At 37.0% G+C, this 24271-nt stretch overlaps 1 protein-coding gene across 1 annotated transcript in view; it reads left to right on the top strand.

Moving 5' to 3' along the window:
- The first annotated feature begins 730 nt into the window (after positions 1-730).
- Positions 731-24271, top strand: part of nos1apb (nitric oxide synthase 1 (neuronal) adaptor protein b) — a 24842-nt gene continuing 1301 nt past the window's right edge. Inside the window, exons 1-8 of the mRNA XM_026206863.1 lie at positions 731-1376; positions 1720-1791; positions 4220-4312; positions 4446-4504; positions 5737-5845; positions 11755-11833; positions 17701-17804; positions 18659-18802. Of these exons, the coding sequence (XP_026062648.1) occupies positions 1272-1376; positions 1720-1791; positions 4220-4312; positions 4446-4504; positions 5737-5845; positions 11755-11833; positions 17701-17804; positions 18659-18802 (765 nt within the window). The 5' untranslated portion in view covers positions 731-1271. The remainder of the gene's footprint in view (positions 1377-1719; positions 1792-4219; positions 4313-4445; positions 4505-5736; positions 5846-11754; positions 11834-17700; positions 17805-18658; positions 18803-24271) is intronic.

Below are 24271 nucleotides of genomic sequence, written 5' to 3'. Positions count from 1 at the left end.
TAATAAGCAGCGTGTACCCTCTTAACAAAGAAAAAACATTGCGCCAGACTTTAGACCAGGTTTGAGTTGGTCTATGGCGCAGTCTGTTTTCAGCTCCTTAAAATAGAAATGTGCCAGCAATGCGCCTGAACACACCTCTTTTTTAGACCAGCAAGCCCATGGGCGCACAAATGAGCGTGGTGCTGGACGGGAAAATGCGAAACTAGCAAACACACTTGTGTTCCGCCTTGCATCACATTGCGCCGGGTGTATGATAGGGCCCTGAGACTGGTCAAAGCCAGGGCAACTTTTTTAGCAATTTTGCTGGACAGCTTTTTTTGAGCAGTGTTGCTTGGCCACTTTCCCATTGAAAATGGGTAGCAAATTTCTACCTAAATACTTTAGATCAGTTGTGGGCCCTGTGTCTCACCTGTTTGCCTGTCAAAGGCAACATTGCCCACACTTGCCCAGCAACATTGCTCAAAAAGTTCCCCCATGTGTCATCAGCCTAAGGATAAGCCTGTCACTTTATAGCTACTGTACATAAGTAATATTACAGAACTTTTAAATCGTAACTTCTGGTTTAGCCTAAGTCAGAGTGTTTGGCTTTGTTTTGTTTTTTTGTATGAGTGCAACAATTTTTCTACCATGCACTCATCAGCCGCCATCTTTTTAACCACAAGGTGTCAGCACTTCATAAGTATTTCCTGTCAGTTCTACTGTATTTCACAGCCAGTGTGGCTTCACACAAACCCTTTTGAAATGGACGCGAATTACGAATACTACTACGCTGAAGGTTATTAAATTAATATTAATTTAACTCCTGCACACTTTCCTCGGAAACCTTCCTATAGGAAATATTGGCTCATGAACATGAATCAGGTCGCGCTAGTGTTGCTTGATATCCTTCCAATGGCGAATGCTTGTCTGATGAATATTAATAGAGAAGCCTTCTCCATAGTAAGATCCATAAATTAACGTTAAGGGGGAGTCTGCGCCAACGGGGACAGGTGGGATATTAATCATCATGCTGGAAATCCAGACATTGTGTTAACAGTCAGCGTACATCTTCTGAACCGTCTGCTCGGTTGTGAAACAAACACTGAGGTCATATTTACTCTAGATAATGCTGAATCCCTCCGCGGATGAGCAGCATTGCCTTTGCCTTTGGACATTTACAGGACCACCGTCATCTTTCTGTGAGAAACCCCTCAGAAATCAGTGCAGCCAGGAGGCTTCAGCATGTTTTGAGTAAATAAAGGTATCGAACGCTATTTTCATACCATAAAACGATGCTGGAGAAGAGTAAATATAATCTGGTAGACGACTCAGTGGATCAGAGGATTCCTGCTGATAATGATGGACATTTCCAGCAAGGGCTCACGTTCGAGGTGAAGGTAAATATTAGACAACATACCATTTTATTTATTTATTTATTTTCTGTTATTTTTTAATGGCTCACATTTAATTAGTGAACCTGTTACCAAATCTTTGCATTATGAGTACTAAATATGCAAGTTAATTCATGTAACTTATCATGTTGAAGGGATTGTAACTCCCAACTTTGATTGTAATTACTTTATTAATGTGTAATATTTACATGGATGCTACTGTAATACAAGGTGCCTAACTGTAGGCTACTTCACCTGTTGCACTGGCGTGAATGTAAATCATTGAATTTTTCTCTGAATATAAGCTACAGTTCATCTTATGTCCCTTGTTTAACCTCTTCTGCCACAGTTCATTGGGAGCCTGGATATCGTTCGACCCAAAAGCAGAATTGAAATACTGGCTGCTATGAGACGAATACGGGTAAGGGTTACGAAATTTTCATAAGGATGCAGACAGTTGAACCTTTATGAAAGAATAATATATGAATAGCATATTTTGCACACAAATGACTGATTCACAAGTTCTACAATGATGCTGTTGGTCATTAATGTACATTTTAATAGTACAGCATCTTGCATTACTATATTACTATATAACTTATTACTATATATATTAATACTAATATAGCATTATATAGTGTAAAAAGAAGAAGAAGATGGATCAGTTTTCCAAAGTGCTTGTCCATGTTTTGGGTCACACAAGTAATAATAATAATAATAATAAATGTTCTAAAATGCTTATAATAATATTAAAGAAACAACAAAAACAATAATCATCAACTGAAATAACTGAAACATGTCAGAATGTCTTATTCATTGTTCAGACTCGAGCTGCAAAATCTTGTGTTAAAGATTAAAAGTATGTTCACATGCTCATTTATTTTGATTTGGGACCTAGAAATAGTGCAAAACCTTACATATTTCTTCTTCGTTTTGCAATATGACATGCCTTTGTAGCCATGTAACAATTCCCGGATATCTTCAAAGCTCTTAATGATTATGCATTTTGTTCTATGTAACTATCCCTGGTAGGACAACTTTATTTTCTCACACATTGTGAAAAATAAGAAAGAATGACATTTATAATTAGGTCAAGCAGGTGGTTTATGTTGGAGGTTGTTTATTCTAATGATGTAGTACCAGTGGAAAGACTGTTCGTTCATGTCTTCTCTTCTCAGGGGTCCAGTATTTATGAGATTGCACCAGTGTGCTGGCAGCAGCAGAGCGGTTTAGCTTAATCGACTTTGCTCCATCAAAGAGAATATGTTTTAGCGATGTTTAGACTTATTTGCACAAGATTTCTCTTTAGGGAACTTTTCCTGTTGATAAATCAATTGATAAAGTAAGTAGTATATCATAGCGCTCAAGTTTTTTAGATATCACTCTCTGTTTTATGTATTTCGAGGAGAACTGAAAGCAGCCAGAGTAACAAGCTTCTTAGAAAATAGCTTGCCTAAGTGGTCAATGTTAGCATTAATCAAAGCTTGGGATGAAAGAGAGCTCTTTTAACCCAGCCACTCTTCAGTATGCCTAGTGCGTCGTCCTTTAATCTGACCCCTGTGGATTTCCTGTTTATTTCCTAGTCTTTGATTATTCATGCAGTCTGCATCTAACAGAGCGACTGTAGCAAGTCTTCCAGAAGCAATAGCATCTTTATTGGTGATATCTTGATAAATCTCAGTGCAAGTTTCTCAAGTTTCCTAGACATTGATAATCACTCGAGCACCTGCCCCTTTTCCCCTTGATGGGGGATCAGCGCTCTGTAGTGTTCACATCGACTCATTTTGGATACGGATAAATTGCCACGTCATGCATAGACTATGTTGTCTCTGAATATAAGTCTAGATTTAAATCCAGAAAACTTTACGTGAACACACCTGCCTGGATAAAGTGCAGGGGTCAAATTTACATTGTATTAAAATGTATTATTTAGTAAATATTAAAAATGCACTTTACGTAGTTCTAGACACAGCAATATAAACAAAGGTGCCTGTTCTCTTTCATTCTTGCTGTTTGATTGGGAAAAGTTTAAATGCCACCAAGGGGTCTTTTTTATGTTATCTGACTAAAAACTATCCATACTTTGAAATATTTTTATTACAACATTTATTTAAAAATCGTAGAGTGTCTTAAAAATGATTATCACAACACTTGAAAAAAAAAGGCTTATACTGAGTTTCTTATCCTGCGAATTATGCTTATAAATCCTGCTTCATTAGCATTCAAAAAATTTATACATTCAGAACAGGATTAGAATAGAATTCTATTTTAAATAAGACAGAAATATTTTTTCTACAACAACAACAGTAGTGTTTACAACAGCAAAACCACCATACCCTGTAAACTCAATAATCATAATAATAATAATAATAATATTAATAATAATATAATTCAGTTTTTAATTCCAGAGTAATTAAGAAGTGCAAAGAAAAAAATATTTAACTTTTAAACTTAAAATGGTCTTTTCTGTTCTGTGTTTCATTTTTCAAAACTGCATCACAGCATTTGCTGCTGTATCAATACAGAATCATCAGTTTCGTTACATGTAATAAACAAGCAGCACAGCCCTATTTAAAGCCTTGTTCCATGTGCCCTTTTATACTTTGAGCACCTCCCCTCCAACAGTCTCTGCATGGCCCTGCTATATAGCATGTTTTATGTTCATTAAAAATCAACTCTGGTGGACTGTTAAAAACGAAACAGCTTGTGTGTGTATATATATATATACTTTCACACACATACTTAATTTAGATGTTACCAGTTTTAGGTTACAATTTTTTAAGTGTAAGGTTCATGTCATGATTTATGTTTTAATTAATTCAACTCGTCATATTGTGTATCATTTTCAGTATGAGTTTAAAATTAAGAACATCAAGAAGAAGAAAGTCAACCTTGTTGTGTCAGTGGATGGTGTCAAGGTGTTTTTGCGGAATAAGAAAAAGGTGAGGGGTTTAAAAAAATTTTCTCCTCTTAATTTTATAACAACAGTTATTTCTGATGCTGTATATTTTGTACAATTTATTCTGTATATGCAATTAATTATGAACGTATTTCTTGACTATATATTTATGTTAGAAATATGACTATAGCTGGGATGAAAGCCAAGTGACACTGGCCCAGGATCCTATTTTCAGGTAATTTAACCACAGCTTGTTTACATAGCGTTGATTACTTATTTTGCTCATGACTGCAGTGACATGGCCTGTGGGGTTTGATGACCTTTGTCATTTTGCAAGCACACACACACGTCACATCAAAATCATTTTGCTCCATGAGCTGCAACAAAAAAACTAAATGTCTTTCGAAATCCCCATAGTAACAGTCTCCAGTGCACATAAGCACACTGTTTAACAGTTACATCATTAGTGTTAACTAGTGTCAGTACCCTCTAGTTTCATTGTATCAAAGGGATCATATGATGTTGCTAAAAAGAACATTATTTTGTGTGTTTGGTGTAATGAAATGTGTTTATGCGGTTTAAGATTAAAAAACACATTTTTTTACACATACTCTACATTATTGTTGCTCCTCTATGCCCTGCCTTTCTGAAACGTGTCGATTTTTTAAAAGCTCATCATTCTGAAAAGCGATGTTTGCTCTGATTTGCCAGCTTTCCAGTGCATTGTGGCCGAATATCTCAATCATGTGACGGAAATGTTATGCTCCTTGCCATACTGTGATGCTGTATGTCCCGGCATGATTAGACAAAACCAATAAAACCCATTACATACGAGGCATTTGTGGGGACATAATTACGGATTATAATGATGTATACTGTCTTTTTACATGTTGTATTGCATTGCGCTGTATAAACATAATACCATGCCTGCATTTTTGATCTGAGATATGATGTAAATAGAAGTGTTGTAAATACAACTTAACCACTGATTTCTAGTAATGTTATGCAAAGCTTCCCACATTGTGATGTAGGCATGTGGGGGCGTGTTTAAACAAGGCATTTTAGGAGGGCTTGGTCTAGTCTTAACTCTTATAAGGAATATCTCTTTGGGTTTGAGAATTTAGTTTTTACAACTTTAGGGATCTTATCCCTTTATGAACAGCTTGTAACACTCCAAAGAGAAAGGAGAACTTGAAATCACATCATATGACCCCTTTAAAACAATGTAAGTTATTACCAACATGTTTGTTCTGAAATGGATCTATTTCTAAAGTTTCTGATTGATGCCAATGTTATGTAACACACTAGATCAAAATCTAGTGAGCACATTTAATGCATTTCTGTAATGTTTTATGACATGTCAAAGGAACTAAGTCAGTGAAGAGCACATTGGCCTTGTTGTTGCCATGGCAATGAGACAGTTTTAAGGTCAATTGTTGCAGCTCATCAGTCTTTTTTTTTTTTCAGAATATTTTACGTCTCTCATGACTCACAGGACCTGAAGATATTCAGTTACATAGCAAGAGACAAGAAAAGCAATGTGTTCCGCTGCAATGTCTTCAAATCGAAGAGAAAGGTAAACATCACCATAATACAGGAATTTCACCGGACATTTGATTATATCTGCACAAAGATATTAATAATATTGATTGATTGCTCAGGAATGGAAATGGTAAAGTGGGATTTCTTAGCCCATGATTAATTCTGACGGGGATCAGTTATTTAGTTGTCATATTATTCATGAGATAATTTACAATAACAGGGCTCAGTACCAGTGATGGCATGTGAGAGAGTTCTGTGCCCTACAGGCTTAAAACTTGGCTTTCTTTTATGTATTCTACTTTTTTGTTACATTATCTTTGTGACAATTTATGTATTGGCAATACTTGATGGCATATAAGCAGAATTGTTAATGTCAGAATTGGTAATGGAATCAAAATTTCAAGAATGACCAAACTAACCAGTAATTCAATTCAAGTTTATTTGTATAGCACTTTTTACAATACAAATCATTACAAAGCATTTTTACAGAAAATTACATTTCTACAATATTTAGTAGTAGCTTATAAGTGGTGACTGTCAATTTGTGCACATATGACAGGATTTTTCCAAAAAATTAATACAAGACGTAGTCATCCAGACGATGAACATTATTAACAGCAATTATTATATGATGCAGTCACACTTGTAGCAATATTTGTTAGTTCTGTAAATCCCGTGGCATAGAAACAAATAGAGACATCATTAGCATAACTGCTGTTCCAACAAAGTAAAATTAATTAGTTTAACCCAAGCTAAAGAATAAGAATGCGCATTTGATCAGATACAACTTAATTTAATCAGAGAGAGTGTGTCTGAACCCCGAACATTATCAGGAAGGCTATACCAGAGTTTGGGAGCCAAATGTGAAAAAGCTCTTCCTCCTTTAGTGGACTTTGCTATCCTAGGAACTACCAAAAGACCAGCGTTTTGTGACCTTAGGGTGCGTGATGGGTTGTAACGTGGTAGAAGGCTAGTTAGGTACGCAGGAGCTAAACTATTTAGGGCCTTATAGGTAAGTAATGATAATTTGTAACTGATACAGAACTTAATAGGTAGCCAGTGCATAGACTGTACAATTGGGGTAATATGATCATATTTTCTTGACCTGGTAAGGACTCTAGCCGCTGCATTTTGGACTACCTGTAGCTTGTTTATTGATAATGCAGGACAACCACCTAGACGTGCATTACAATAGTCCAGTCTAGAGGTCACAAATGCATGAACTAGCTTTTCTGCATCAGAAACAGACAACATGTTTTGTAGTTTGGCAATGTTTCTAAGATAAAAGAATGCAGTTTTTGTAACATGGGAAATATGATTTTCAAAAGACAGTTGCTGTCTAATATAACAAGCAGATTTTTGACTGAAGAGGAAGTAACAGTACATCCGTCTAGTTGCAAATTGTAATCTACAAGATTCTGTGTACTGTTTTTTGGTGCAATAATTAATATCTCTGTCTTATCCAAATTTAATAAGAGAAAATTATTGGTCATCCAATCTTTTATATTTTTTTAACACATTCTGTTAGCTTAGATAATTTAGAAGTTTCATCTGGTCTCTTTGAGATATATAGCTGAGTATCATCAGCATAACAGTGGAAACTAATCCAGTATTTTCTAATAATATTACCAAGGGGCAACATGTATATTGAAAATAGAAGGGGACCTAGGACGGATCCTTGTGGCACTCCATATTTTACTGGTGATAAATGAGATGACTCCCCATTTAAATAAACAAAATGGTAGCGATCGGACAGGTAGGATCTAAATCATCTTAGAGCCTGCCCTTGAAAACCTGTATAGGTTTGTAATCGATCTATAAGTATGTCATGATCTATGGCAGGGATCCTCAAATCTGTACCTTGAGATCCACTTTCCTGCTGAGTTTGGCTCTAACCTTAATCAAACACACCTAAGCATGCTAATCAATGTCTCTGGGATCATTAGAAAATCACAGGCAGGTGGCTTTGACCAGGGTTGGAGCCAAACTCTGCAGCGCATTGGACCTCCAGGGCAAGATTTGAGGAAGGGGGATCTATGGTGTCGAACACAGCACTAAGATCAAGTAAAACTAGCAATGAGATGCAGCCTTGATCTGACGCAAGAAGCAGGTCATTTGTAATCTTAACAAGTGCAGTTTCTGGGCTATGGTGGGGCCTGAAACCTTACTGAAATTCTTAATACAGATCATTTTTTTTGCAGGAAGGAGCTCAATTGAGCAGACACAACCTTTTTTTAAAAAATTGACATAAATGGAAGATTTGAAATAGTTGATAAAAAGAATATAGCGACGGAGCTCAAATGCAGTGCAAACGCCAACAACAAACAGGAAGTGACGTCAGTCGACGTCAGTAATGTCAGGAATGTCAGTAATGTCAGGCATGGCATAATTTTCTAGCAAAAACTGTTTTAATTACAAGTATCATTATTAATTTTTACAAGATGTTTATATACTGTCACATGTAGCTGCGGTGAAGAGCAAGATACAGGAGCAGGATTGGGAAACCACATATTTATTATAAATCTAACACAGAGAGCTCAGAGAACTAGGAAGACAACCACATTACATAGATGACACTGGACAAAGGAACCAGGGAATGGGCAACATTTTAAATACAGAATTAAACTAGGCCACGAAGCACATGGGGAGAAAAACTCACACACAAACAGTTCATACTCCTGACACGTGTGGGCCATTCTACATAATTGGTGCAAACTGCTGTCCCACAACGAAAAAACACATTTAAAACCCATTTAAAAATTCAAATCTTAGATGTTTCCTAAGATTCTTCTATTATCTATCAAATCCACAAATCCACAATTAAAAGTAAATATCAGTAAGCTTAATATATATAAAATCATAATTTATTGGGTACTTTTAATTGAGAGGTGGCTGTCCTGAACCCTAACCCTTTAATTTCAATTTATGAAAATATATTTTTTATATTTTTTAGCATTTTATTTCATTGTGTTATTGTTGTTGTTGTTTTTAAGTGAAGTTCAAAAAAATTTATTTTATATTTTCTTTGTAAAATATTTAACTTTGTTTAAAACATTTCCACAATTTTTATTTTTACTAACAAAACAGTGTATGTTTTAGTCCATTGACTGAGATTTTAAGTTCATCTCTAAATTTATGATCAGGAAATATTTCTGTCTCCTCTCTTATTGCTTCGAGGTCTGAGTACTGTAGTTAGGTCCCATTTTTTTAATAAAATTGTTTTCAAAAGTCTGAAAGTCTGTCAAAAATGGATGTGACGGTGAGGAAATTTTCTTGGAGGCATGGAATACACCTTGATGTTAAATAAAATAAATAAATGGGACAAAGTTTAAGCAAAACCAGCAAACAATGTGGAACCAATTAAATAAGAAATATAAAAATCTTCCAGACTCACCTTAGATAAATGTCAAAAGTCAACAGGCTTTTCAAAATCCAAAATATTGCCAAACAGGTGCTTTTGCATTTCATTTAGAAACTAAATCATCCACCATCGTCTTGTCTGCCTCACTTCACTCTTCTTGTCAGTCAGCTCGACTCACTCTCCTCACTGGATAAATGAAATCTGATCTGTGATGCGACTGTCCTTCGGCAAGCTACATTGAGCAGCCGCATTCAGTTTTTAATTGTAGTGTCTGTTCTTTTACTGAACTAACTTATTTTTATTACTATGAAAAAATCTAAATGATGTTGGGGGTCAGTGCCGCAGTGGGCAAGTAATGTAACCGGTGTTGCGGTATCACCATCAGCACCATCTTTCACAACAAGCCTACTACCAAACACCTTTTTTTTCTGCATTTAAGCACACTTTTTTGGGGGTTATTCCATGTGTACCACTGTTCAGAACTCTGTTAGGTATCCACATGTGCTGATTTGCATCTTTGAAGTAGGCTCAAAAGTATAAAATTGTTTCTTCCAAAATAGTCACAACCAAAACATGTCATTGTTGTTTCGGTAGTGACCTTTATTTGGGGGAAATAAACACATTTTTAGTACAGTTTTCAGGGCTTAAAGTCTTCTGGCACCATGCGCCATTTGGCTGTCGAAGAAATGTCCTACATTTAACAAAAACGTTTTGATATTATGTTTGATTTCATGAGTTCACTTACCAATGGTATGAAAAGTACACAGCTTTCACTCTCAAACAAAGAAACATGCATTATAGTATCCAGAGTATGCACCTATGAATTTGGTTCACAACCTGCCATAAATCCGAAAAAATAATAATATTAGCCTATCCAGAGTCGCAGCGCTGATGAATGGAAAGGAAGCCTGGGTCTTGAAAAGCAGCACACTGAAAAAGCTGTGGGGCGCAATGGTCAAAGCATATTCACATAGAAAAGCTATTAAAAAGCAGCAGGGCTTTGTAAACAGCTCAGAGTAATCACGTCATCTCCATTATAATTATATAATTTCCTGAATGATTTTACCTGTATTTTTGAAAAGACATGATCTCTTAACAGCAATTAACCAGTGAAGACTGAATTTGTGAAAGGGGCTATGCATATGCTTTGAATTAAATCTCACTAGATTTGTGATGTTAAACATTTATAAACCTTTGCCAAAACAGGAGAATACATCAACATATTTCTAAATATGCAATTTATTGTACATCACAATTTCAAAATAAAAGTTTCTGAGTTTGAATTTAACCAAATATTAAATTGAAATGTATTTAAACATCATTGAAACATGCAGTAAAGAGAAACATCACCAGTATATATATATATATATATATATATATATATATATATATATATATATATATATATATATATATATATATATATATAAACTGTATATACAAATACTGCATAACACGGGATAAAGCAAAAAAAAAACATTGGCAAACAATAAAGTACATTATTTGAAAATTATTTTCCTTAAAACGAATCTATAATAATAATACATGCCATTGCCATTTGCCCCATTGTATGTCTAAATTAACACAACAATTCAACTTAAAGAGATTGTTCACCCAAAAATGAATATTCTGTCATTAATTACTCTGCCTCGTGTCATTCCAAACCCGTAAGACCTTCGCTCATCTTTGGAAAATAAATTAAGGTATTTTTGATGACATCAGAGAGCTTTCTGACCCTGCATAGAGAGCAAGGGTACTACCACGATCAAGGCACAGAAACGTAGTAAGGTCGTGGAAAAAACTGACATGGAAGAGAAGAATTGTGAATAAAGTTATTTTTTTTATTCTTTGCACACAAAAAGTATTATCATAGCTTCATAAAATTCAGGTTGAACTACTGATGTCACATGGACTACTTAAACAATGTCCTTACTACCTTTCTGGGCCTTGAACACGTCAGTTGCATTGCTGTCTACGCAGGTTCAGAAAGCTCTCGGATTTCATCAAAAATATCTTAATTTGTGTTCTGGAGATGAATAAAGGTCCTACAGGTTTGGAATGACATGAGAGTGAATAATTAATGACAGAATTTTCATTTTTGGGTGAACTATTACTTAAAAAATTCAATTTAATGAACAAAAACTACTATTCAGTGCGATACCAAGTAATTCTGATGCAAACGTTGTCAAGTGGGATAATTTTAGTCTGCAACAGAAAAAGAAAGTGTTGTTGGCATAAGCTGCTTGATTTGAGTGTCTTTGGCTTGGGTTTTGTTCGCAGCACCAGGGCCCATCTGAAATTAACTAATCCATCACTTTGACAGCACCACTATAATGTGGAATTGACTTATGGGTGTAATGTTCTCTCTCTCACACACTCCTTCTCTTTTCCTTATATCTGTCATTCATCCCAATAAATCTCTTTTCCTCTGTTGAAGGTGAATTAATTCTCCTGTCTCTCCAAGTAAAGCTTTTTGTCACATATTAATTGAAAATCTACAGATGTTTACCTGCATGTGGAAAAGCATGTTTGACATGTTCAGTAAACCCTTGTCACTTAAAGATCTTCTGTCTGTATCTCAGAGCCAAGCCATGAGGATAGTGCGGACCGTGGGTCAGGCGTTTGAGGTGTGCCATAAACAGAGTCTAGACAATGCTGACGGTGAGGAGATATTGACCTTCACTCTTTAAAATTTCATTTGATCAAACATGAACCACATTTCATCTGAACTTTCACTGTGTGTCACTTGCATTGGAGACAAATTCAAATAAATTAAATCGGCAAATTACAAATATAATACAAATTACACATTTTTATTGTCATTATATTCATCACAATTTCAAAGCAGCTTAGATATTTATTTTGTAAAAGGAAATATGGTCTATGCACTAAATGATACTTTCAACCAATTCAAGGTTGTGAAAGATTATTTGTTTTTAATTAACTTTGGTTGGATGTATTTGGAATCAACTGTAGGCAACTGTACTTTGTTCACAATAGTGTAAAAAAACTGGCCCATATAATCAGCCTCTTAGGTCAACATCAAGTCATTGAATGGGCTCTCCATGGGAGAGATCCTTTCAAGTCACCAAAAGGTTACACTATCATTGTCTCTCCATGGGGTGTTATTGTATTGTTTGTAGCACATTTGTTAACAGGTATAAAGGTCTGGTCTCACAGACAGTACCTTGGGTTAAGATTGTATGAAGGATGACATGCTAACATCACTGCTGAAGAACTGCTACACTGCTACCTTCAATAAATTCTTCTCCCCACAAGAACTTTGATCAAGCTTACTTATTTTATGTATTAGAGAAATCTAGTACATTGGCGAGCCACCCAAACTACTGCTCAGCCAAATACAGCAAAATCTAACAATTTGGCGGAGCCAGCCAGGAGAGACTGACAAGAAGAGAACTCACCAATTGCAACAAGAAGTGAACAAAAGAGTTTTGGAAATTCTACAGTTTTTGTGTTGAAGATCAACAGACCGCATCTGTGGACATAAGTTATTTGAATCAACTTGATCCTTTCTCAAAGATTCTAATTTGGTGAGTGAAACTATCAGCTCTCTAAAAGAACTTAAAAGAACACTTTTTCATAAGTAAGCAGATCATTTGATGTGTGTAGTGTAACCATAATAACCAGTGTAGCACTGTTTAAGAAATGTTTGGCTTAGGCCTTTCTCTTGAGTCTGTAGGAACCTTTTAAATGATTTAGTTAATTCTCCTGAGACTGTAGGAGCTATAGAAAAAGTGTTTATAGCTTGGTCCAGTCCTCTTGAGTCTATAAGAATCATTCAAGAAAGAGGTTTAGTCCGTTCTCGTGAGACTGTAGGAGCCATAGATGTGTAATTATAGGCTTAATCCTGTTCTCTGGAGTCTGTAGGAATTGTTTAAGAAACAATTTAGTCCGTTCATCAAGAGACTGTAGTAGCAGAGGCTTGGTCCTTTCTCTTTATGTCTGTAGGAATTGTTTAAGAAACAATTTAGTCCGTTCATAAAGAGATTGTAGAAGCAGAGGCTTGGTCCGTTCTCTTTTTGTCTGTAGGAATTGTGTGAAAGAAACAATTTAGACCAGTAATCAAGAGACTGTATAAGCAAGGGCTTGGTACTTTCTGTTTGTATCTGTAGGAATTGTTTAAGAAACAATTTAGTCCGTTCATAAAGAGATTGTAGAAGCAGAGGCTTGGTCCGTTCTCTTTTTGTCTGTAGGAATTGTTTGAAAGAAACAATTTAGACCAGTAATCAAGAGATTGTAGAAGCATAAGCTTGGTCCTTTCTCTTTTTGTTTGTAGGAATTGTGTAAAAAAAAAAAAAAAAAAAACAATTTAGTCCATTTCTCCAGAGACTGTAGGAGTCATAGATAGAATTGGGACTGATGTTGCTGCAAGAATTGGGAATTCTTGACTGGGTGCTAATTCAGTAGCCACTAATGTAGATTTAAATTAATGTTCAAACCGAATTAGAAGATGATGGCATAAAACCATGAAACTATAAGTTTGTTTGCCTTCCATAAAAATACAAAAAAAATAAATAAATAAATATATATATATATAATGTAAATTGTCTAAGGGACAAATTTGAAAAAGGCATTCAGCCTTCTGAGCTAGAACTCAATTCAGACATTAAACAAGGAAAATTAGCCTGAATGTAAATGTTTCGTTTTAAATGGAAGATTGAAAACTAAGCTGAGCTTTTAAACTAATGATTTGTCTGTGTAACTGAAAATGGTCAGTCTAACAGACTGCTGTGAATTTAAATCTGAATAAGTACCTTTAACAGTTCTAACACCTTTTGTTCTGTTTTCACACCTCTGAGGGCACTTTTCCTGTATTCGCCATGGCTGAGTCTGCACAAAACAAAGGCAATAGTCATGCATTGAGGCCAACAACAGAAAGACATGGAACAGAACCTCCAAATGTTACCATTGATCAGATGTTGGAGAATCTGAATGCATATCTGGACAAAAGGCTGGGACTGAGGAAGTGCCATGATGAAATCTGCCAGAAGTACAGCATCAAGTACTCAGAGAGTGGACTATGGGCTTTGCCGGACATTAAAAGGGCTTATGGAAAGATGCAGCGCTTAAGGACATACACCAACAGAGATGGCTTGTCTGTAATTTTGCTCAAACAAATTCGACAGCATCTACAGAGATGTGAAACTGACAAATTACAACATGAGAAAAAAGCAGAGAAAGCAAAGGTTCGAGCACTGGCTGAACAATTACAGACTGTAAAGAAGGACAAAGAAAGACTGTTACATCAGAATGACAAGTTGTTAACTTTGCTCTCCAAACGACTGGAATCAAAAGCTTCAAGCAGCTCTGATAACAGTGATGCAGATATCAACACACATACTGAAATTACAAAGGACAAACTGAAGGTTAGACTTGCTCCTGTAATTATTAAGAACAGAAGAACTGAAACTGAAAATGAAGAGGAGTATGAGGAAGATGGTGAACGACGAACTCGCACAGTAAAAAAGGTAATAAAGAAATATGTTCCATACAGAACATACCAGCCAGCTACTCCAGAGCAAGTTGACAAATGGTCAAAAGAATTGCCAGATGTGTACAAGCAACCACGGAAAGTATGGCAATTTCTTCAACGCTTGCAGAAAATCTACAATTTACATCCACTGGACAGTGTGATGATTGTTAATGTGAACTTAAGAGACAATGACCAACAACGACTTACAGAAAGTGTTGAAAGAAGGATTGGTGAATCTCAAGAAAACATTGAAGCTGGATGGGAAGCGGTTCAAACCTTCTTATTTGAACTGAAACCTGCAGAGGTTAATTGGGCTAAAATTACCTCTTGTGTGCAGAAGACAGGAGAAAGTGTTGCAGAATTTGAAGAACGCTTCAGACAAACTTGGATGGAACATGCTGGTTTGAACAACAACATTGAAGAACTCTGTGAAGACACTAGCATCCCTTTTAAAACCATATTTGTGAATGGACTGAAACCTGAGGTTTCTAAAACTCTTAAAATCAGGTATGATGACTGGGACAGCACTGGAACAACATTTATGCAGATTGTAGAATGGTCAGCAAAGATTGAAAGAACACAGGAAGTCGATCTCAGAGTTTTACAATCCAAAACCTTGTCATACAACAACAGGACAATGGGATACGAAAAAAGTGAATATCAGAGACACTCAAGAGAGAAAACTCAGGAAAGATTTAGACATTGCAACGAGGAAGGACACTGGATTCGTGATTGTAAGCTGAGTTTGAGACAAAGTGATGACGACCACCTGTTGAAGAGGTTTCAGCAGTTGACAGCCAAACAAAAACAGACTCTGCTAAATGCGGTGGAGCCACAGGGAAACTGAAGAACCTCTCTCTGCAGCACCAGCTAGTGACATCTTATCCAAAAGCTGATGGACTCCATGAAACCTCAACAACTGAAGCCACAGAGGATGTCCTAGTAGACAGTGCTGCTAAACAAGCCGTAAAGGAGAGAGGTAAACATGCAGCGGCATTAAGACAACTTCAGCAAAACTCACAAACTGTTCTACATAGTAAACAGATTCAAATTGAATTGGCCAGGAAACAATCATCATTGTTAATGGAAGATGTAAAAAAACATGATGACAACCGATGCCTTAAGGAAAACCACAAGGAAAATGGACTATGCCCTTTTGAACATGTCACAGGCCGGCCCATGTCCACTGAAAATCTAACATCTGACAGCCTTGTCCAAACTGATGAAAGACTCAGTCTGGCAGTACACAATGCCAAGAATCAAGTTTTGGCACCTCCAAAAGGGAGCCATGGTTTAGTGCCCAACAAATGGGTAAAGATTAAAAAAACTGATGTGTCGCAACAAGAATACAGATGGGAAAGACCAATTGAGGATCTTTTAGTAACTGACACAGCAGTTAAGGCACAGGGAAACAATGAGTGGATTGATGTGAATTTGCCTAGAGATGAGGGATAGATGGCAGTAGTGTTTTTCAGAGTCCAAATATGGTGGGACTAGAGTTTTTAGGCTCTAGCTTGTCGCCTGAGGACGAAGACATGAACATTTCACCACTGATAAACACTGTAGTGTCCTGCCAACATTAAATAGGGACAGTTATATTGGTAATTAGGCATATTTTGTTTAAACTATTTCTTTGGAAAGATTTGTTTCCCTTTTCTCTGGTGTGATTGTAGGTGTCCCAGCGTTTCAGAGGATGAGCAAAGATATCCAACGCTTGGACCAAACTGCACTGGCCACCTAGATAAACATGCCTTAACATCCACAGAACACAACAACATTCGTCACTTCCACAAGATCGCAACATTAAAATAAAAAAAAAAGAACTTAGGCATTAAAGATAATGCAAACCTCACCATGAACTCTTATTCTGTCATCTTAAGTAAGGGAGCCTGTATGCAGCATTCTGTATTCATGATTACTGAAAAGTATTGCAAGAAGGAACCTGTATACAGCATGTGTACATGACTACTAAAATTATAACTGTTTTGTATGTTCTTTCTATTATGTGTGATCAAAAATGATCAAAGGGGGGATTGAAAGATTATTTGTTTTTAATTAACTTTGGTTGGATGTATTTGGAATCAACTGTAGGCAACTGTACTTTGTTCACAATAGTGTGAAACAACTGGCCCATATAATCAGCCTCTTAGGTCAACATCAAGTCATTGAATGGGCTCTCCATGGGAGAGATCCTTTCAAGTCACCAAAAGGTTACACTATCATTGTCTCTCCATGGGGTGTTATTGTATTGTTTGTAGCACATTTGTTAACAGGTATAAAGGTCTGGTCTCACAGACAGTACCTTGGGTTAAGATTGTATGAAGGATGACATGCTAACATCACTGCTGAAGAACTGCTACACTGCTACCTTCAATAAATTCTTCTCCCCACAAGAACTTTGATCAAGCTTACTTATTTTATGTATTAGAGAAATCTAGTACATTGGCGAGCCACCCAAACTACTGCTCAGCCAAATACAGCAAAATCTAACAGTTGCTTCAAACCTTATATTGAAATATGAATTAAAAAATGTTTATTGTCCAAAGGACAAAAAATATCACACCAAGATGTGAATTACAATTTCATTATAAAAATATTCTAAATCAATATTTTTAGCTATATATGAGCCAAAATATTACTTAATGTTGGTCAATAAAATTTTATTTGGCATTGTAAAATTTTGTTTCACTACAAACAAAAGCTAAATTAAAAATAATATAAAAGCTAAAGACATGTAAGTACATTTACAATTTGTGTAAGTACATTTTCAATGAGGCCAATATAAAAATTGTCAAAATATCTATTAAGATCTATAGCTATTAAGAAATATATTTGATACAATTATTTAGTCCTACGTTTGGTTTGGAGGGTTCCTTGTGAAGTATTTCTTTGACTTGGACAAAAAAATAGTTGTTAACATAAATCATTCATTTGTACTTTAACATGAACTAGAAACAGACTCAGTCTATATCTGTGAAACTGGCAGTTGATGATTTTTTTAATGCTAAATGATGTGATTTATTCTGAATTGCAGCATGGCTTGTAAAAGGTGAGGAAGAGAGAAGCAAAGACGAGAGTTCAGTTGCAAGTGGTTCTGCTGAGAGATCAAGCAACACTGGGCTAGAGAAAGATGAAAAGGTTAGTTATCTGTCTGACTGTAAAGTTAAGCAGAAAATCTAAAATAAAGGTGTATTCATGTCTTAATTTTTCCTCATCAATTACATTTTTTATTTATTTTTTGAGTAAAAACAGAAAGCCTTGCTCTTAGGAAGACACTTGAAGGCAGAAGATATCTCAGGTGTTGTCTTTTTAAATGTAGCTCAAGTTTTGCCTGTTTTCAGTTATTTATAGACGCTACAGCTTGCTCATCCTACATGGTTTATAGGGCAGAAATTGGGCCATGACCGCAAGTAGGACTAAAAGATAAATAATTACCTGCAAATTTTAAAGTGTCATGTTATTCTTTGAAATCTGTAATAACACTTATTCAGAATCATTTCAAATCCTTAAAAAGGAACTATATTGACAAAATGTAGGGGTAGTTTAAAACAAGTCTTGTTTATTAACATGCAGACTTCTTCCAGTTATTATTTATGAATTATGCATTTAAGGAAACACATTTTAGATGCTTTTAGAATTGTGGCTTCACTCTAATGAATAAGACATGAAAGCTGTTGATGCAGACACATATTCGATCATCAGTTTTAAGAAGTTTAAAGCTTTCATGTACTTGTAATGGTTTGCAGAATGACTTGCTTCGACACGGCTGAAGTTGTGTGTTCTTTGAGCGGTTCTGTGAATCTGCTCATGTTTTATAACAAACTAAAATATTCTCACAGTGTGATACATTTCAAAAGAACTAATAGATCCCAAAGTTACAATTAATGCAACTAGCAATTCATGGCTGTACTGATCCTTGCAAAGACCATATTAAAGTTAATTTGTTGGTTAAAGGTAGTAAAAAGCATGTGTCTCCTATTTTCTCCATGCAGGTGTGTGAAGAGCCGGTGCTGGTGATGGTGTCCTCCAGGCTGGCGTCTCCTCTCTCCAGTCCTCTGTCTGTGAGCCATCAGGTGCAGCTCCTGCAGAGACAGTTACAGCAGCAGGAGCAGAGGAGTCAAGCCGCCTCCGCACAGGTCACATCACACATCTGATCACTGTCATGCTCCCTTTATTGACGTAGCATTATAAAATAATTACAAAAAATACAGCGATTTTACCACCTCGTAAATAATAATATAATGTAGCGATCTAGTATATAGACTATTTTATTAATAGAAAACTCAGGGAAGTGTTGAAAAGTTTATGTGAGTGTGCAACGCAATCTAGACTTCTCTCTCTCCCTATCTGTGTGTGTGTGTGTGTATTTGTGCGTATTTGTGTGTGTATTTGTGTGAGTGATATGTGTGTTTGTGTGCATCAATTAAAGCAGCATATTAATGTTAACTGACTTGGAACTTCATGTGCATTACATGGTTCTAATGCATACCTGCCAGCCAATCAGAATACAGTACTCAGACAGACCATGGAATCAATATATTTATACTATGGGGCAATTGAATGCTTGAATATGTTTGCATGGTTTGCAAATGCATGGCGAACGTAATTCCAGGCAGCTCTCTTTATTTAATAATCTTTTTATTTTATTTTTTTCTCTGCCATCACGATAAACCAATAATAATTTTCATTATTTTAGTTTTGGCTAATAACCATTAAATAGACAGTATACTTTGTCTAAATAAATTAAACTGAAATGCAAAGTAATTTATTTTAAATGCTCCAAGTGAGTTACATTTACATTTAATCATTTAGCAGACGCTTTTATTCAAAGCGATTTACAAATGAGAACAATAGAAGCAATCAGACCAACAAGAGAAGAACAACAGTATACAAGTGCCATGACAAGTCTTAGCTAGTCTAATACAGAACACATAGCCAGGTTTTTTTTTTTTTTTTTTAAGAATATGATAGACAAGAAAAGAAAAGGTAAGTGCTAGTATTAGTTGGTTACGTGCTGGTGAAAAAATTTTTTGATGTTTTTTGAAAATGAGTAAAGACTTTGTTTGAATTGAGATTGGGAGGTCATTACACCAGCTGGGCACAGTCCAGGAAAAGATCCGTGAGAGTGATTTTGAACTTCTTTGGGATAGCACCACAAGGCGTCATTTACTTGCAGAGCGCAAACTTCTGGAGGGTGCATAAGATTAAACTAGTGAGTTTAGGTTTGTTGGTGCCATGCCAGTGGTCGTCTTGTAGGCAAGCATCGCTACCTTGAATTTGATGCAAGTGTAACCTGATAAGGAGAGGAGTAAGATGAGCTTTTTTTGGCTCACTGAAGACAACCCTCACTGCCGCATTCTGGATCAGTTGCAGAGGCTTGATAGTACATCCATGAAGGCACGCCAGGAGAGCATTACAATAGTCCAGTCTGGAGAGAACAAGAGCTTGGACAAGTTGGGTGGCTTGCTCTGACAGGAAGGGTCGAATTTTCCTAATGTTGTATGAGGCAAATCTGCAGGACCAGGTCGTGGTAGCAATATGGTCTGTGAAGCTTAACTGATGATCCATCACAACTCCTAGGTTTCTGGCTGTCCTGGAAGGAGTTATGGTTGATGAGTCCAGCTGTATAGAGAAGTTGTGATGAAACGATGGGTTATCCCATCCCATTTCGGTCTAATAAGGTTGAGCTGAAAGTGATGGTCATTCATCCAGCTAGAAATGTCCCTCAGACAGGCTGAAATGTGAGCAACTACCGTCAGGTCATCTGGTTGGAATGAGAAGTCGAGTTGAGTTTCATCAGCATAGCAGTGACAGGAAAAGCCATGCTTCTGAATGACAGATCCTATTGACATCATGTAGATGGAGAAGAGAAGTGGTCCAAGTACTGAGCCTTGAGGAACCCCAGTATCAAGTTGTTGTGACTTAGAAACTTCACCCCTCCAAGATAGCCTGAAGGATCTATCAGAGAGATAGAACTTAAACCACAGGAGTGCGTTTGCAGAGATGCCCATCTTTCTGATTGTGGACAGGAAAATCTGGTGATTAACGGTGTCAAAAGCAGCAGACAGGTCCAGCAAGATGAGTACTGAGGATTTTGAATCTGCTCTTGCCAGTCCCAGGGCTTCAGTAACCGAGAGCAGGCCAGTCTCAATTGAGTGGCCACTTTTGATGCCAGATTGCTGTCCAGGAGATTGTTCTGTACAAGGAACTTAGGGAGCTGGTTGAAAACAGCTCACTCAAGTGTTTGCAATGAATGGAAGAAGGGATACCGGTCTGTAGTTTTCTAGACGTGCTGGATTTAGAGATGGTTTCTTAAGCAGTGGGCTTACCTGAGCCTGCTTAAATGCTGAGGAAAATGTTCCAGAGTGAAGAGAGGAGTTGATAATGTGAGTAAGTGAAGGTATGACTGAAGAAGAAATCGCTTGAAGGAGGTGAGTGGGGATCGGATGAAGTGGACAAGTAGTAGGATGATTGGACAGGATAAGTTTGGAAATGTCCGTCTCTGAGAGTGGAGAGAAGGAGGAGAGAGATTGTGCATTAGTCATTGTGAAGTTATCCTCAGTCTGCGGTGTGGAGAATTGGTCACTTATGGTTTTTATCTTATTTGTGAAGAAAACTGCAAAGTCGTCAGCTGTAAGAGGTGATGGAGGAGGAGGTGGAGGCAGATTAAAAAGAGAAGAGAAAGTTTTGAAGAGTGTCCGAGCTTTACAACAGTTATTAATTTTGTTGTGGTAGTATGTTGTTTTAGCATTGAAGACATTTGCAGAGAAGGAAGAGAGGAGAGACTGATACACACTGAGGTCGGTAGAGTTTCTTGATTTATGCCATTTCCTCTCTGCAGCCCTGAGTTTAGAGCGATGTTCATGGAGAACATCGGACAGCCATGGGGCAGATGGTGTGGTACGTGCTGATCTAGATGGCCGTGGGCAAAAGTTGTCCAAGCAAGAGGTTAGAGTGGAGCAAAGAGTGTCAGTAGCACTGTTCGTGTCAAGAGCTGAAAACTGAGAGAGTGAAGGAAGTGAGGATGAAACCACAGAAGATGGATAGAGTGAGCGTAGGTTCCGTCCAAAGGTGACCTGTTTTGGAGTGTGTGCTGCTTTAGGAGTAAGTGCTAAGATAGCAGTAATGAGGAAGTGGTCTGAGGTGTGCAGTTGAGCATCTAAGGAGTTGTCCACAGAGCAACAGCGTGTATAGATGAGGTCCAGTTGGTTGCCTGATTTGTGAGTCGCTGTAGTAGACACTCGCTTGAGATCAAATGAGGCGAGCAGAGTTTTGAAGTCAGCAGCCTGGGGTTTATCTAGGTGGATGTTGAAGTCACCAAGCAGTACCAGAGGAGTACCATCTTCAGGAAAGTTTGATAGCAGCACATCCAACTCCTCCAAGAAGTTTCCCAATTGACCTGGGGGACGATAAATGACCACAAAGTGGATTTTAACATTTTAACTGCATGTGATTCAAATGAACCATTACCTGTAGGTGATGGTTGAAGATCAAATTTCCATTCTTTTGATGTAAGGAGACCAGTACCTCCACCCCTCCCAGTCGTACGAGGAGTGTGGGAACAAGTGAAATTTGTGGAGAGGACTGCGGAAGTGGCAGTGTTTTCAGGTTAACATGACTAATAGCAAAAGCTTAACGCAAGCTAAAAGCACGATTTTATGGTGTCCTAAGTATTTAAACTGGCCTGTTGGCCACACCTCAAATGTTGTCTTGACCAATCAGATATTGTCTAGGCTCGGGGGTATCATAAATCATATGTTATCTTATCAAGCACGTGGTCCCGCCCTAGCTGGGTATAATTTTGGACATGATTCATATAACAAGAATATGATACATTTGACAAATAACTGATGGTCAGAACTGTTTCAAGCTAACAGATTCAAACACATACACACTAAACATGAATATGTATCCTTAAGCTGTCCAATAGTTTTTAAAAGACATACACAATAAGTGATTATAACATGATAGTCAAATGTGTGGGTTACATAGTCTTACATAGTCTTTTTGAGTTCATTTTGGTCCATATATATGTAGAAAAGACATTTTCTGTGCCATTCTCTTGACATAAAAAATTCTGTGGAGACCAGAGGTTAAATGGCCCCCCTTTAGGAATTTTAGTCTGGTTCTGGTAGGCGGGGGAAGTCAAAGGATCTTGTGTAGTACTCTCATGGGTTTACACGTGATGTCCGATGTTGCCTCTCAATTACTTGCCCCAAATTTGACCATCTCTTCTCAGAATTGAAATTGTCAATAATTGTTCTAATGGTGTTAATGTTGAAAGCTGTTCTGTTAAAGAGTTGGTTGGTTGGTTATCTTGCTTGGCACTTGTGGCACAGAAAGATTTATGACTTCCTGTTGCCTTTCTGAGGAATTTGGCTTGTGTTTCAACCACAGTCCTGATCGACTATTTAATTTGTCTGATTCGGGTCAGATCCGCTACATACATATTCACTTTAAAATTTTATAAAGATTATATTTAAATGTATTGCTAATGAAAATTCATCTATCTGTTCACTTTAAGGGCAACAGGTCAATTTAGCTCAAACTGATTTATTCTAGATTTTATACGGAATTTGGACAGAATCACTATTTTATGGCTGATCACTTTATTGAACAAGCTGTATAACATTGACTCTGCAATGGATATTAAAGTCCAAAATATAGTGAGATTTTAGTGAACTTCACAAGGAATGGAGGCTGGGGTTCAGGCAACAAGAGCCACCACACAATGAAGTGTCAATGAATTTGGCTACAGTTATCGTATTCCTCTTGTTAAGTCACTCCTGAACCACAGACAACATCAGAGGCATTTGTAAACCACATTTTGTAAACTACATTTAGTCTCGTTTTTATTCATCAACAATATTGCATTATATATTTAATTATAGTCATCGTCACATGACCAGCATTTATTTTGCGTCTCGTCTCGTTTTAGTTATGTGATAAAGGTTCGTTGACGATGATATTAAGTCATAATTTTCATTGACAAAAGCAAAACTAGTCCTAGAGTCTAGAGGACCCAAGTTGCTTGAAGTCCAGTGTTAAGTTTCCACAGTCTGTGATTATTTGGGGTGCAATGTCATCTGCTGGTGTTGATCCGTTGTGTTCACCAGGTTCACCATTGAAAACCAAATTCACTGCACCCATTTACCAAGTAATTTTGGAGCACTTCATGCTTCCTTCAGCTGACCAGCTTTTTGAAGATGCTGATTTCATTTTCCAGCTGGATTTGGCAACTACCCACACTGCCAAAAGCACCAAAAGTTGGTTAAATGACCATGGTGTTGGTGTGCTTGATTGGCCAGCAAACTCACCAGACCTGAACCCCATAGAGAATCTATGAGGTATTGTCAAGAGGAAGATGAGAAACAAGAGACCAAACAATGCAGATGAGCTGAAGTCCACTGTCAAAGAAACCTGTGCTTCCATACTACCTTAGCAGTGCCACAAACTGATCACCTCCATGCCACGCTGAATTGAGGCAGTAATTAAAGCAAAAGTAGCCCCTACCAAGTATTGAGTACATGTACAGTAAATGAGCATACTTTCCAGAAGGAAAATGACTCATATTTTCTATAGAAAGTGTAAAATCTTGTACTTGT

Source organism: Carassius auratus, chromosome 27 (genome assembly GCF_003368295.1).
Source record: "Carassius auratus strain Wakin chromosome 27, ASM336829v1, whole genome shotgun sequence".
NCBI lineage: Eukaryota > Metazoa > Chordata > Actinopteri > Cypriniformes > Cyprinidae > Carassius > Carassius auratus.
Note: the sequence above shows the minus strand (reverse complement) of the source record. Positions and strands in the feature narration are given on the sequence as shown.